Source organism: Gallus gallus, chromosome 12 (assembly GCF_016699485.2).
Source record: "Gallus gallus isolate bGalGal1 chromosome 12, bGalGal1.mat.broiler.GRCg7b, whole genome shotgun sequence".
In the NCBI taxonomy this organism is placed as follows: domain Eukaryota; kingdom Metazoa; phylum Chordata; class Aves; order Galliformes; family Phasianidae; genus Gallus; species Gallus gallus.
Window position 1 is genome coordinate 5,040,789 of NC_052543.1, and position 16,461 is coordinate 5,057,249.

A 16,461-nucleotide genomic window follows, 5' to 3' on the forward strand; every position below is an offset into this window, starting at 1 on the left:
TCATCAGAATATATGGGTGGTACATTAAAACACGCTTTGCGTTTTTAATATTTTAGAAAATGACAGCTTTGTGAGGAAACAGCTCTTCCTGATATGAGAGAAGCATTTTTATGGATAATTTGCAACATATCTGACTGCCAGGAAAAACTTTAAAAGTGGGATTTAATTCAAGGAATGAGTTTCAACTCATGTAGCATTTGTTCCTCCTCCTTCTCTTCCTGTGGGAGTATTCATTATTCTGCCATGGCAGGGAACAGAGTTTAGGATATTAATGAGTATATTTTACTCTATTAAAGCTGTGTGTCTCATTATCTCATCTCTTGGAAACAGAGATGTGAATGTTAAAAAAACACTGACTTGATGAAGTCTGAGGAAAGGAAAAATCCCAGGCTACTTACCAACAGTCTCATGCGTCTGTAAAAATATCTCAATAAATTCTCTGCTACTACTATGTGAGATGAGAACGTTTTATTTGGTTATTTGGATATTTATATTATAAAAATGCATCAGTGCTTGTATCAAATTTATTTCACCTAAGATATCATATAGAAATTAACTGGATATTGTGAACATAACTTCAGTAGTAAATGTTGGATGTTAATATTTCAAAAAGAAATGCAAACACTATGTTCAGATTTGAACTCTGTAGTGAAGTGCATCTATTGTATATTTTCTTGCTAGCTATGTATCCTAGCTGGTAAATATTGACCAAGAACTATTTTTAAAGAATAAAGTCCATGATTACTATATTAAAATACATTAAAAGACATAGTCATAATGACCTAATGATACCAAAGAAACAGTGAAGTGTAACGTTGTCTCGTAAATAGCTGCAATGGCTACTCTCCTCTGGAATATTTTGTTATACTGACTGCTTAAGTCTTTGCTGGTTTGGCGAAGGCTTAAGAAGCCATTGAGGAATTTGGAAGTTTTCACATAATGGATCGTGTGTGAACACAACACAGATTTACTAGATAGTACTATACTTAAATATTCTGGGCCAGTGTTGTCCCTTAACTAAATATTCAATAGGCAGATGGCTAACTGACGTGTTGTTTCCTGGTAGCTGTGAGCTGATTGCATCGGCTTTGGGCACAGTGCTATCAGTGCACTTAGTGAGAAACAGGAATTTTTTCATAGAAACTATGAATAGTTGTTATAAGAGATGTATTTTATACATATAAAACATATTTACAATGATTAATTTCCTATTGATCTATGTTACAGTATACATTGCGAGAATTCTGCATATGCATATAGTTTAGCAATACACCCTAACTAAAGAAATCACTAAATTGTGTGAATTATGATTTTCCAGTAGTTAGTAAAACTTTTACTAGATCTGAGTAATACAGCATCTACCCAGTGTAATAAACAAATGCCAGCAATAAAATGTGTCTTAAAATGAGTCTTCAAGCCAAGTACAGTTCTGAGAATGCTAATGTACTTGTCAGTTGTTCTGTGCAACTTTCTAGTTGATAAAGCTTGCATGTCTCTGTATTTTAAAATCAATGACTTAATTCAGTCTTATGAGGCCATGTATATGACAAGAGAAGGCCTACTCCTTACTACCTTGGCACACTCAGTTATTACATTTTGCCAGAGGGGGCAAAGGTCTCCCTTAAGAAGCCAGTTTTTTCTGATTACAAAATTGAATGTGATTCATCGCCAATCTATCAGTATCCTTTTTAAAATCACAATGATTCATAGAGAGTAACGCCTACATTTTATGTCATGAGATAGTTTTACAATATTGCCAGTGCAAGTTAGAGGCATGTTGTTGTTTCTGATTTCATCAAATCCCTCAAAACCAAAATTACTCAAATCTGAGCCCTAGCAATGCAATTAGGCATGTGATAAGTACTGATATGTTGTCTTTACCCTTTAGAATCTTGTAGACACTTATTTGACTTTTCTTTTAACAGAAGAATTTTTGTATTTTTCACACTTTTGTGCTTCTGCTTTCTGTGTTGTTGTTCAGCAAATGAACTAACCATTTATATTTTGAAGACCATGAAATATTTTTAAGATATTTTCAAACAAAGAAGCATTGGAAGACATCAGGGTGGCATCTGTCTGTAACACAAAAACTGCCATTTTTCTGTTCAAGCATTTCTAAGAGCAATTTGGGGGTCCGTTCCCACAGATGCCAAATCTGAGTTAACAGAGCAGCAATCATCTCAACAGCTCAGTGTTCTGCCATGTTTGTGCCTGTAGCAGGACATTTTCATTTCCATTGTAAGCAGTTTTTTCAGTGGGAGCCCAACGCTGCATCTCTTCCAGAATTTTGTGGCTGTGTTCTCAATGATTTCATAGTGCTCTTCTTCCTAAATCTGAGGTATCTGTACAGCTTTTCCAAGATAAAAATCAGTGTTTCTAACACCGGTTATCATCCCTTGTCCAGTGTTCTCAGTTTCTATTTAAACTACCAGTTGTGCACAGCATTGCTGTTAGTTATCTATACCCTGAGAATTTGTATTGAGGCAGCCTGTGATTTTTAAGATTGTTTCTCATTTGCATTTGTATTTACAGTTGTTTCTGTTGCTGCAAAAGTATGAAATATTGCTAATTCAAGTGAGAGGCTGGGGCCGTGTGCCATTTTCTGTGAACTATAGGCACAGAATAGAAAATACATGTTAAATGTAACAGATCTATTATCCTCAAATTGAACTTTTTTTTATTCATCTTTGTGTTATAGCAACTCCGTGCTAAACATTGTAGTAGATGTTATGGACCGTGCTTTGAAGTTGTTACAGGGTGTAGTTGTGAATCAGTAACAGGAATAAAATACGTTTCCTACCGATTTATGAGTTGCTTGCTTTTGTCCTCTCATGTTTGCACTTCCACCATTTCTGGTGTTTTACTGTGCAGCCATGGTGAGAGGGGTGGATGCAGTGACATCACCGCACCAATCTTTAAATTGGCTTTTTGTAGGATCTCAGTGTCTGTTCTCTTCAGCACTTGGATTGCTGAGCTTTGGTTGTTAAGACAACCACTCTGGCACTCCGTGGTTTATGTTGTGTGGCAGAAATGGCATCTCGTGGCAGGGTTTCAAGACGTTCCTGGGAGTGTCGGTGGTTGTTGTTGTTGATTTGTTATTTTTTGTTTTGTTTGTTTGTTTTCTGTCACATCTTTAACAATCTGCTCAGTTCCAACTTTTTGCTGTCAGGGTTTTGGCCCTGTGTTTGTTTTGCTGGTTAGTACAGCAGACTGTAAAACAAGATTTTCATAAGCTCCTATTCTTCCACTTAGTGATTAATCTTTGAAGTGCACTTGTTGGCTGGACTCTCCCATGCTAGTGATGCATACCTCTTCCTCTGAATAAAGATATATCAAAACCATTTTTTCTAGAACCACCAGGCTTACTTTTATATTGAGTGCTTATACCTATTCTTTTGAACGTGTGCTGTGTTGCATCCTTTTGGTATTGCTGGGTATCTTTCCTAGCAGATGTGTTTGTTTTTTTGGGCCACGTTTAGATGGCTTGAGGGTTGAATCTAAGAACAGAGAAGAAAATGTTATCTATTGTCTTCATCCTGTGCTTAGAGTTAGGGTTGCAAAGTGGTGAACTGAATCACCTGAGAACTTATTTCACTAAGTCACTTGCTATTGTGGAGCTAATTCCTGATGCTAATTATTGCTGGAAGACACGAGGTATTTCCCACTTCTTAAAGGAAAATTAAACAGCAGGGGTGAAACATGCTTCTGCTTTTTCAATATATATTCTGGCTTTAGTTTATCTTTCTCTAGTTGCAACAAATTCATATAAGTTTTGCTCTTTTGTTTTCCAGTGAGCTTAGTTTCCATTCCTGTAAATAGTTTCAGTAAGTTCATGCTTAAATTAAAAATCGGAGGTCAGGTGATACGACAGTACAGGCAGGAATGATGTCCAAGGTGCATGCCCAACAGTTTTCATTGCTGCTACAATACACAGTTCTAAGGTGGGAATGCTGGCGGTAGTGCTGAGTTTTCAAATAAGACTGATTGTACAATATTAAAGTTTGATCTAAGTGAGTTTCCTAAGTAAGCCCGTGTGCAATTTCCACAGTTGTAGCCTTTCTCACTTGTCATTTTCTTGGAAAAATAGTTTTTTGGTTAAGTCTGGTAAGCATCTTGCAGCTCTGTGCACAAATCATGACATAAATAAATGGATTTCTGCCTTGAATTTTACAGGCAATCATGGATGAAGATAAATTCTTCTACTTTTTGATTACAGTAACATAACATTGCAAGACTCTACAATGGAACTTTTAAAGGAAATCCTCACATCTTTTTGCTGCTGTTTGTTTTTCTTACCACTGTTTGAAGCTTACTGAACTTGGCAAAAAGTCCTTTGAGATTTTGTCAAATACTGAATTGGTTGTATCAGCCAACACGGCTCTTTTCATGTACTTTTTTGCTTGTTTGTTTAAGAGTGTCACCGATTGTGTCAGCAGAGTTCTTGGAAAGAGCCTTTTTAGTTATGTTGTGCTCCCTCTGCTGACTCTGCAGCAACAGAACACAAAGGAGTTCGGGTCCTACACTATGGGGTGGTTTGCTAGATTTGAGAACCTGGAGACCATACCAGCATCATTGTTTTAATGAATTAAATGAAATCTGTCCAAGAGCATTAAGTCATTGTTTACAGTATAGAAAAAATGTATGCGTTTTGGCTTATCCAAAACCATTTGGATAAATAGTGCCTTTGTTTTATGCAAATTTTCTTATTAGATGAAGTCCAGTATACAGACAGATACTTTAAATGAAAAATGTATTGTTCTGTTGAGTAAAGAGATTCAAACTAGGGTTAAAGCCTGACTGTACTTAGACATGATCATGAATACAAAAAATGTATGGAGCAATACAGTCCCCTCTGAAAGAGACTGCAGTTTGAATAAACACACGAAGTGAGGGAAAAAAAATATCATGCTTTCACTGGACAGGTGGAGAATTGAGATAAAGAGCACAGAGTAGTATTTTTTTTATCCTTCAGAACGAAGTAGGTGTAGTAAGATAATGCAACTTTTCCCTAAACAACATGAAGAAAGATTAGTAAGAGGTTATCTTTTTTAAATCTGATTCTTAATAGAATTCATGGCTATTTACACCTTCCAGATACGTTGGTGAGTTACTTTTTGAACACAGCATATCACAAAATCAGACCATATGCCTCATATTTAGGACCTGAAAACAGCACTGATGAAAATGTTGGCTTAAGCTATTTTTGCATTGCCATAAGGATTTCTGTGTCAGAGGCAATGAAAAAATTGAGTTATTGAAAGGCAAATGTGATTGCTTTATTGCAGGATGGTCCTTATTCTTACAGTCTATCACAGCATTTCCTTCACGAAAGATTAATGAAGTTCTCTAATTAAATGGATGTGGTACCATCCACAAGTTGTTTAACTTAAAAACAAACAAACAAAAAAAGCCTTACAGTAATTAGCATTATGTGTATCTATGCTCATATTTACATTTGTACCTATAATATTATTACGCCATTGCCTTGACTTTAGCTCCTTCTCTAAGCTGAGATGCTGTAGCTTTTCTTTTTTGTTGTTGATTTTCTGTGTCTCCTGTTATGCTAGGATGTTTTGTTTGCTTCACTAAATACCTAGAAGGTCACATTTTGGTAGTTTTGTCTGGAAAAAGCTTGCCTAGAATGCAGTGCAACAGGCCTTTCAGGTTAACTGGGCATAGGTAGTCTTTATGGCAAAGAGTAGGTTGCAATCCAGGATGTTTTTCATACCGTGATGGTCTCTGACATTGTATTCTGTGCTTTCCTGTTAAAAAAAAAAAAATCCACTGAAGAGCTTCCTTGCAAATTGGAAATCAGTTCAACTTGCAGCGTCTACTGAGTGATACAGTTCTCACAGTCAGCACTATGATAAGGCTAAGCCATACAAATACTAGCTTAGTTCACGTGCCTTCTTTTACTTCCTTGTAGACAATAGTTAGCTGTTGGTTGTGTGAGATTAAATGCACGTGAAGGGAGTTATAGCAACTGGAATCATCTCTCAGTTCTTAATGGTAGCTCAACAGCATTCTCTTTCAGTTCTGTTTTTTCTTGATGAAATATTAAACCATATTCTTTTGGCTTTATGTGAATGACATCTCTGCTTGTTCTCTGTACAGTCTTCTCTTGGCTGAGAATGATTATTTTGCACATGGAAATCTTTTAATCCAACTTACCAGTTGGATTAGCCTGTTGTTACATGAGTCTCATGTGAGCATCTGTGAATCTTATGAAAGAGTTCTTGATTAGTTTGTTGATGGGACTTACGCTTTGGATGTTTGGTTTTTGTTGTTTGAGGATAGCAGTTGAACATTATTTTTGCAAAGGAAAGTGCTGGTATTCACCTTTTCAAGGGGAAGAAAAAGGACAAGATATACAACAGAAATTAGGTAAAGTTCCATGCAACTGAGAAGTATTTTGTAAACAAACTATTAAACGTAGGAACAGCTCACACATTTTAGTTTTCAGTAAATGTAAGGATAAAATTGGTACATATATTTTTCATTTCTCTAATATTTATAATACAGATCAGATAATATTGGAAAAACTCATTTTGCTTCCACGGTAATAGTAAATTGTATTAAATTTAGCAGGATATCTATGGTTCAGCTAAGATCAGTCATAGGTAAAGAAGATTAGAACTTTAAATCTATGCTGAAATGTTCTGATTTTATATCCAAAACTGAATTCTTATAATTCTGAAGTGCTTATGAATATTATTGATTTGGCATCATTAATGCCTAGCTTTTGTTGTACAAAGAAATTATATATTATGTGCATTGTGATCCAGAAGTAGACAAATAGATATTTACAGCATAGCTGAGGTTAATAGTTTTCAGTGGAAGAAAAGCAGTTAATAATATACATGCAAACTACTTTGTGTTAATTAAATCCTATTTACTTCAGTCATTTTAGCATGCTAGACCCATCTTTTAAAAGAAATCTTCAGATTTACGCAATTGTGTGTATGTATATATATTTTTATGTATGTGTAGTACAATTATGAACTTTGCAAGTGGCCATCTTAGGCAACATAATTCTTTTTTAATTTTGTCAATTTTACAAAAACTAAAAGTATACATTTTTTGTAGTCAAATCATTTAACAAATCCCTTTTTAGTTGTCTGAAGAAGTGGTATTTACTTACCATGGGATGTTAACCTCTGGAAGGAGTGGAGTCCATAGTCTTTATTCTTATTTGTGAATAAAGGATATTCACAATAGGATAGCATGTGAATCTTTGTATCCTATCTAATGGCTGAAACCTTTGGAGGGGTAGATAGTTGGCTGACTGTTAGGGTAACCTAGCCAAAAGTTCATCATTAAACACCGTTTGCTTTACAGAACTCTACTTTATCGGGCATGTAGTGATAGCAGGGGCAGTATGAAGGAGCTGTAAGTTGCCCTTCTGTTCTGGTAGGGACAATGTGTATGATGTGGAGCATGTGCTACACCAGGAACACTTGTGTTCTCACTGCAGTGGGATTTCTTGCCTTAATTTTAAGAATAAGAAACATCTTACAGCCACTGATGTCAGTGTTCAAGGTTGTGCTGTGAGCCCTAAGAGGAGGAAGAATTACGGTGGCTTTTCTGAGGAAAGAATAAGAGAACCACAACCATGTCTAGCCATTACCATCTTGACACTTTAGCACAGTTGATAGGGAAGGGCGGTCACTGTTGTACTTAATCTCCCTGTCAAAACAAAGGATCATCTCAAAGTAACAGAGCAGATCTGTTCCATTATATTCATTTCGTAACAACGGTTTTGGAACTGTGGCAGAGTAGTTTTGACTAATTCCAAATAGACCAAATCAAATAAGTTTCTGTCATCCAAATGTTAAAAGCTATTTACTTAATGGATCTGAAGTCTGAATTAAACGGCCAAAGTGACCAAGTTATTTTAGTCCCATAATCTGTTCTATTTTTAGATTAAAATGTCCTTTTTATGAATCATGGAAAACTAAATATGAACACTTGTTATGAATCAGTTAGCGGAATACAAACTTTTTCATAGTTGAAATATGTTTAAATCAGTGATTTTTGTTTCATCTGACTGTCAGATAAGCATCTGACTCAGATAAACATTTTATAACTCAATCTAGATGTATTCATTTTGCCAAAGATTTTCACAGATTGAAGCTTTTTGTTTATGGCTTTCAATTTCTGCATAAACATATATGGGATTTAAGTAGTTATAAAATAACTTTCCTCGAGCCTTGCATTTAAGATTCTGGTATAAAACTTTTGATGTACTTGACCACCTAAAGATTTCAGAATAAAACTATCATTATTTAATACCAACTACATTTTTTTTCTTGATATAAAAAAAACAACTTTAGTATTTAAATGTTATTAAGAGATGCAGTTAAAGTCAGTGTAATCAATCTCTGTAAAAATGGTGAACAGTTTGTTTCCAGTGGTACTTTAATTTCACATCATGTTTTTTTTTTTTTAATGACTCGCATACCTACTAAAGCACACTAGTTTTCTACAAAATGATCCATGAAATTGAATTTGTATTTCACCTGACCATTCACCATTTTTTTTTCTCATGTATTTTTTGCCAGTTATTCACTTGACTGCACTATTGTTCTGTGAATCCTCTAGTTGTCTTTGCTGCCTTTCGAAGTACATATCAGATCACTCTGGTAGCATACCTATGACATGCTATTCAGTTCCAAGGGTAGCCTGAGCACTGGGTGCCAACAAAACATCATTTGTTCTCATGATGTGTATGATATCAGAGCCTGTGTATGAAGAACCTCAAAGCTGTATTAGCCGTTCAGTAATATCCATGCAATATTATTAAACGGACTATATGGTGAATAACTCAAGCCAAATGATGAAGGGAGACGAGACTTTCCTTTGAAGTGTACACCTGAATGTCAATTTGCATCTTGGCTCTTTGTGCAGTAGACAATTAGACCTCAACTTGGGCTCAAACACATTACAGAAATAACTAGCATCTTTAAAAAGCCTGTTTCTTTTTTTGTTTTCAGAGATTACAATGGTTGACACAGAAATGCCGTTTTGGCCCGTTAATTTTGGAATTAGCCCAGTGGATCTGTCTGCGATGGATGATCATATGCATTCCTTTGACATAAAGCCATTTACCACTGTTGATTTTTCAAGCATTTCTTCACCACACTATGAAGATATACCTCTTGGAAGAGCTGATCAAACAAGCATTGATTATAAATATGATATCAAGCTCCAGGATTGCCAAAGTACGTTTTTTATTTTTCAGTATTTCTTTGTGCTCACATTTGCTTCATTCTCTAGAAGTTGTACCACCAGCAAAAGAAGTGGATGGATTCAGATGCCTAAATACAGGGATTGTAAATCCAAAAATCAGCATAGATATCCACGTGATATTTGGATAGGGCAACCTTCACTCTTCTAGAGTAGCCTCTAGTGATTAGACAAGGTGTCATATAGTAACATCCAGCATAAATAGCATATTAATAATACCTAGAGCTTTTGAATTCCAAACAGACTAAGAAACTGACAGAATGGAAATATTGGCTGCCACTATGTTGCTAAAACTTTTATCAGTGTTCTTAATGCGCACATAACCTCGAAGCTTTGTGATCTAGTATTATTATATAGTACAAAAACCCAACATCTTTCCCCAGTTATGTGAAGATAGTACACAGAATTCTCCTTTTAAGAAAAACGAAAGTAGTCTAGTCTGAAATAAATCACTATTGCATTCCTACTCATAGTAAGAAGTCAGGTTGCTGTGCCTGGAACTTTTTTAAAGATTCTGAGTCTATTTAAATCTGACATCATTTTTGTAGGAATTTTTCGTGAAATTCTGGCTAGGAGGATTATACAATTCAGTTTTGGTAATAGAGAGAACCAGGTGCTGTGTACTTCTGAGTTATTTATGAAGTGAATTAAAATACATTTTTACTGCCAATAATTTATTTCTCTTTTGCTTGATTAGAAAATTCCATAATATTTTCATAACAAACTAGAGAGTTGATTAGCTGAATCATTAGACATGCTAAATCCTATTGGTCTTTACTCAGCTAACTTTCTGCTTCCTTTTTTACCCTAGTTTCTGTAGAAAAGAAAAGTTCCTGGTTTATGAGTATAGCCAAACAGAAAACAAAACATTCACATTATGGTAATACTGCATCTGTCATATAATTCCTGGAGTGTGATTTGATGTAATGTTATGGTGTCAGTTGTCACAACTTACTTCTTTGACCAGCAGTGACTGATTTAAATATATCACATTTGGTTGTTTGAGCTTATTCAATATTACAAAGTGCTCTCTCAATAATTAGAAATTTTGAGAAGATTAATCTCTAGACTGCATCCAAAGCTAAGCAGTATTCCTAGGAGAGAGATAAATTTCATTAAATATACAAATTATTCACTGTGGGTTTATTAAGTGTTTTTCATGAGATTAAAGTGACCAGTTCTTCCCTTTGCAGTAGTTTCTTCCCTTTGCAGTAGTTCTGAACACCTTAAAGTAACCTAATTAAATACTGACAAAAGGAATAAGACCTCTTCAGTATGAGGTCTCCATGTGCAAATTTTACATATCTATCTTAAAATCATTCCACATTCCAAAGCTGGAAAGTGAATTTGTGACATGATTTCTATATGCCTCTTCAAGGTACAACCTACATACTACCAATGAAATAGCTGCATACAGCTTACATTCCCTTATATCCTTTGTTTACTGCTGTCATTTTGTATGGCAAACCATACCTATGAATCTGGCTGTGTTTACTGTGATTGTTTCTGATTCTTCCTTGCTTCTTCTTCTACCATATGTTTAATCGTACTTTGAATTATTCATTTTAATCTTCTCTGTATGCAGGTGCAATCAAAATGGAGCCTCCTTCTCCTCCCTATTTTTCTGAAAAAGTGCAGTTATACAATAAACCTCATGAGGAGTCTTCCAACTCACTTATGGCTATTGAATGTCGTGTGTGTGGGGACAAGGCCTCTGGATTTCATTATGGAGTGCATGCATGTGAAGGTTGTAAGGTAAGTTGTCACAAACATGTTTTCTCTGAAGATTTGATACTATTTTCATTTAAATAAGTTTTAAGTCTTTTAAATTTTCATACACACTGCATGCACTTTAGTAAGTGGAAGTCTTAACATGTTTGTTTTTATCATTTATGTTACTGATCTATTTGAATTTTTTGTGCACTTCTACTTTTGTTAGTTATGCAATTCTGTTCCTTTCTTGCTGTCTTGGACATCGTTGTATCTCCATGAATTCATATAATGAAGCAAAAGCAGGCTTAGTATGAATTTCAAACCCCACTATTCTAAGCAATTTAAAATTCAGACTCTGTTGTTCTGATTGATTAGTTTCTTTACCTGATTTATACATTCTAGGTGACTAAAGAAAGGGTCGAATGATATTGAAGAATGTGGCTATCCACTTTAAAACATCACTGACTTCTTTTGATGGCAGTGTTTTTTAGTGTCCATAATAAATAAAGGAAAATGAAAATTGATTGTCCTCAAGAATGAGAAGCACCAGAGAAAGAAATTACATTAAATTCATTGAGTTAAAAAAAAAAACAAAACACATTTTATATTCAGGTTGTTGCTATTTTCGGTATCTTGAGGAAAATAAGTGATAGTAAAAACCCAATGCAAACCTTAACTAAAATTTTGAGCACTGAGTTAGGAATATAAATAAAGCAGTGAGTGTGTTCTTGATTCCTTACATTACAGAGAACCATATACACATTAATCAATATTATGTTTTTATTATTGTTTTTATTCTGTCGGGAAAAAGTAACTGTTACAATGAACAGCTGATGAAAAATTCAGATCAATAATAAGTCATTAATAAAGATTATTTCAGAAAGTACTTTTAGACTGTCAAAAGACAAAACTGTGAATTTCCATAACAATATCCGTCCTTACAAGACCTCATAAAATTTCTGTTTAATAATTACCATGAGTTTGGTATCAAGTTTCTGAATTTTTTTATGTGCCAGTGTACTTTGCAAACTTGTAAACAGGAACGAACTAGAAAATAAAACCTCGAAGACAGAACCCAGAAATGTACATTGCAAAATTAGGTTAGCATGGTGCAAGCAAAAAGAAATAGAATAACCACCTGCCTTAAAAGGAACCTTATTTCCCTTTCTCCAGCTCACCGTTTCTGTAGTACTGTCAACTTATGTTCAAAAGCATCCTTTCGACCCCATTCATTCCCATCAGTTTTCATATTTTCTTTTTTTTTTTTTAAACCTTTACCCATATCAAGCTGGGCTGAAAATGGCTAATAAGTTTAGAATGGGAGCATGCTGCTATGCAGATATGATTACACAATCATTGCTTTCTTCAGAAATCTGTCTAATACAAATTTAGACTCAGTGTGCATGCAGACATGTGCTTGTATGTCTATACAGAATTAAGACAGTGATGCTGGCAGTCTTTATTCTATCCTTTTACATGTTTTTTATGTTTATTACAGGGCTTTTTTCGAAGAACAATCAGATTAAAGCTTATTTATGATAGGTGTGACCTTAATTGTCGCATCCATAAGAAAAGCAGAAATAAGTGTCAATACTGCAGATTTCAGAAATGTCTTGCAGTTGGAATGTCACATAATGGTAAGTGTACACAGCATATTATAAAACAGTAGTTTTGATTAAAAAAAAAAAAAAAAAAAACATCCAGCATGAGTTTACTGAGTTTGCTGTAATGTTTTGAGCCTAATGTTTCTTTATGCTAGACAGTGTAGAAATATGTATCAGAGAGACTGCCCAGGTAGACTGTGTATACAATTGGAGATTAATTAACATAAAAATCAGATAGGTAAAGATTTGCACTTGTCACTGTATACACAGTGTAACCAGTGAGTTGGTTTTACTCTCTGTCATTCTTGCTCATGGCACTATTGGTTGTTCTTCAAGAATGTATTCCTAGTGTAATTTTTTTTTCCCAGGTCATGGTCAAGCTGGTAAGGCATATTCCATACCATAGCTCAGTATTCCTTTGAAAACTGAACTTAGTTATGAAATATGGAGCAGAGAGTTTATCAAAAGTTTGTGAATAACAGCAACTTAAATTTGATGCACAGGATGCTTATCCAGGGCAGTCAGCATCGCTGAGTTAACTTTTCCTCATGTTAGAACACAACATACTTTGAACGAATGGGCCATATGCTGTACTGTTTAAAAAAAAAAAAAACAAAACAACTGTCCTCCTCCTCCCTTAGGATACCCACATCTGGGCATAGATTCCAATGTGTGGTAAGTAGGAGTGTAGTGTTTCTTAGCATGCTCATTCAGCTGTTGGCCTCTCATCATATAGTGTGTATAGCTGTTATTCCTCTGTACTATGCATTGTCTGACTTCTCCATCATCCAGAGGTAAACATCCTCCCATCTGTGAACTGTAAGCAGCATTTCCATTTTGTATATGTTCTTTGCTTGCAAAGCTGTATGCAATTGTGTATGGTTCTGTGATTGCCTTCTTTACAGTAGGTAAAACAATTAACATTAAGCATATCACTATGCTGCTCTATTGTATACAATATAGAAGAAAATCTCTCTGAATTTTATAATTAACACATCAATTCATTTAGAAATACTTATTTAGGAATGTTTGGACAGAAAGACATAAATGATGAAGATTCTTTGCTGTCTTGCATTGGCAAAGTTTAGTAGAAACAGGAATTACATGTCATAACATGGAGTCTTATGGAATTCAAAGGGTAAAGAATTGCAAACATGACTGGGAAAATAATTTCTGTGGTTTTTTGTTTTTTGGTGTTTGTTTTTTTTTTTTTTTTTTTAACTTCCATTATTTTCACTATTAAAAAAAAAATATTACAAAAACGAGTGCACTGTCCCCAAGAGGAAAACTTAACTGTGGTTTGTGTAGTTAGTACACACAGTGAATGTAAGTAGGGATGGGAAATGTTCTGCTAATAGAAAATATGGTTTTCCCATTCCTGGGATGCAACGGTAGCTCTTAAAAATAAAACTAATTTTGAAATGCTACTGTGGGTATTTTTATAGTGATTCAAGACCATTTTGTTATTTTTTTTCAAGGTGCATGCCAAATTCTCTCATAAACTAGCAACATGGTTTCCATTTATAGCAATGTGAACCATGTGCAGCCCTATCAAAAAGGGGAACCTTGAGTTCATTCTCTCTGGTTTAGCAGTGCAAAGGGCCCAGGAAAAATTTTCACCTGCTAATTCTTCCTGGACGGCCACAGCAAGGAAGAAGCTGTGGCACCAGCAGGGACCATGGTTGTGAGGAGCAGGAGTGGGGAATGGCTTTGCTGTTTTTCCCAGGGCTTGAAAGAATGCTTTCATTGACTTTTACCATGAATTCACTTACCAAGGAGTTAGTAGTGCTTATATTCAAGTGTTAGCTTCTAGATTTGTGTTTTTTGACTGCTCAAGTAACATCAGATTGTACGAAGCAACACCCTGCTCCTCCATCATTTATAAACAAACACATATCTAAAAAATAAATAAGATTTGCCTTTGAAGACAGAAGTCTACATAAAGAAACATGCAGAAGCACAACACTGAACGTTGTGAATGGCACCGAGACAGCTTCTAATGTTACATCTACAGCTTGAAGTTTGACAATTTGGATAGTGAAACTATGTGAATTTTAAATGCTTGGAATCAGAATGTGGATTCCTTGTGCCTGAGGGTTCCACTCTATGGTTGTCTTTTCATAGATACATTATTGCAGAATGAATAGTTAGGGCACTTAAAAAAAAAAAAAAAAAAAAAAAAAAGGGGGGGGGAATGCAAGGAGACACTTAGCAGCTAACAGCCACATTTTTTCATTATAAATGCTGCATACCACTTAGCTGAAGGTTAAGAAAGACAGTAGTGTTCTCATGCTTTGGATATTGTTTTCCTTTCCTTCTCTAACCACAGTGCTGCTCTGTGTTTAACCCTCAGTTGCTCAGATTGTATTCTGAAATACCATTCAGCAGAAGTTTTGTTTTTATTTTAGAAACGTTACCAGGTTGTTTTTTTCTCTGGCATTAAAAATATTTATATAAAGCCACACAGCGTACTGTGACAATATGTCTTTATTATCACTTCTGGGAGTAAAGAAATAGATGGTGAAACCAGTCTCAGGAGGGAGAGACAAACAGAAAAGAGGGAAGGTCCTGTAACTCACCTAACAGAACCCTGACATATTCCTCAGCAACCAGGAGTGCTGTGAACTCCTCTTACCCATTCTGTGAACTCCTCTTTCTCTGCCGTAACTTCCACAAGTATTACCAACCCTTCCTACTTCTCATCTCAACCCAAATTCCACTGCTGTTTCCCACATTCCCTCTGTAAACCCACTGACCTCTCCTTGACTTTATCTTAGTCCCCTGAAAACAACGATTTCTCCAAAACAAAACTACTAGGCTAGTACCACAGAATTGAATTTTGACCCAGATTTTGCCTGCTACAGTAATAAAAACTGAACAATCTATTGTAAGTAGTATAATATTTATAAAATATACATTAAATGTTAAAGAACATTTATATTTTAAAATTATATTTTTGCCTGTCAAGTTATAAGTTAGGAATTTTTGATTCACAGCTTTCTTTTTGTTGTTAACAAATCATTAGGTTTAAAATACACTTTCGGATCTGAGTGACATTTTGTTTAGGAAAATTTAGGAATTTTATCAGAAATTCCCCAAGACACATATTTTTGTGACAGAAAAAGGTGGGGGGGAAAAAAACCCTATTGTTTTCAATGCCTCGGGGAAGTATAAAAACTATTTTAGAGCAAGTTAATATTAAAACATAGGACGGGGAAGCAATATACCATCTCTCTTTTTTTTTTTTTTTTTAATCCCTTGTTTTATTCCCTTGTTTGTACAAAATAACCTTGGTGAAAGGTATCCATAAGGTATACCTTATGCCAGGTAGATTCTAGATTCTGTGCTGGCTTCTGCAAACCCTAAATTTCCAAAACAGTTTTCACACCAGAATCATGTCTCATACTGTTTAGTCAAACTCCATTTCTATAGTATTTTAAGAGTTAGTATGCTTACAGTATGAGTTTATATAATTCATATCAGACTGTTAAGTATGTATGATTATTAAAGGTAAAGGTATTATATAATGCCGTAAGTTAATTTCATATGAAATATCAGAACGGTCTATCATAGTTTATCATAACAAAATACTTTTCTAGCCAAAAGCACGTAACTCCTGGTAGAATTACGAAATCTTTCAAAGGACATGGGGTTTTTTTTAGAGCTGTTAATTGTTTCTTATGTGTTAAGAAGTCATCAGGTCATACTCCACATATTTCAAGGAGTGATGAGCATTTTACAGATATAAGCAACTCTTGTCTCTATTTTATTAACAGTCCTTTATATAAGGCTAACATTTACCTTGCTTCACTTTCCAACTTAAAAGTTCACTGTAATAGTCCAACAATTCTTGGTAGACTTCACTGAAGAGATCAGTTTGCAAATGCTTCTTCAAAAA

The 16,461-nt window shown here is 34.9% G+C and overlaps 1 protein-coding gene across 3 annotated transcripts in view; it reads left to right on the top strand.

Annotated features, from left to right (window-relative positions):
* Positions 1-16,461, top strand: part of PPARG (peroxisome proliferator-activated receptor gamma) — a 54,554-nt gene that overhangs the window by 21,263 nt on the left and 16,830 nt on the right. For all 3 annotated transcript variants that reach the window (NM_001001460.2, NM_001397666.1, XM_040646063.2), the window contains 3 exons: positions 8,994-9,221; positions 10,832-11,001; positions 12,458-12,596. In NM_001001460.2, coding sequence (NP_001001460.1) covers positions 9,002-9,221; positions 10,832-11,001; positions 12,458-12,596 — 529 coding nt within the window. In that variant the 5' untranslated portion in view covers positions 8,994-9,001. The remainder of the gene's footprint in view (positions 1-8,993; positions 9,222-10,831; positions 11,002-12,457; positions 12,597-16,461) is intronic.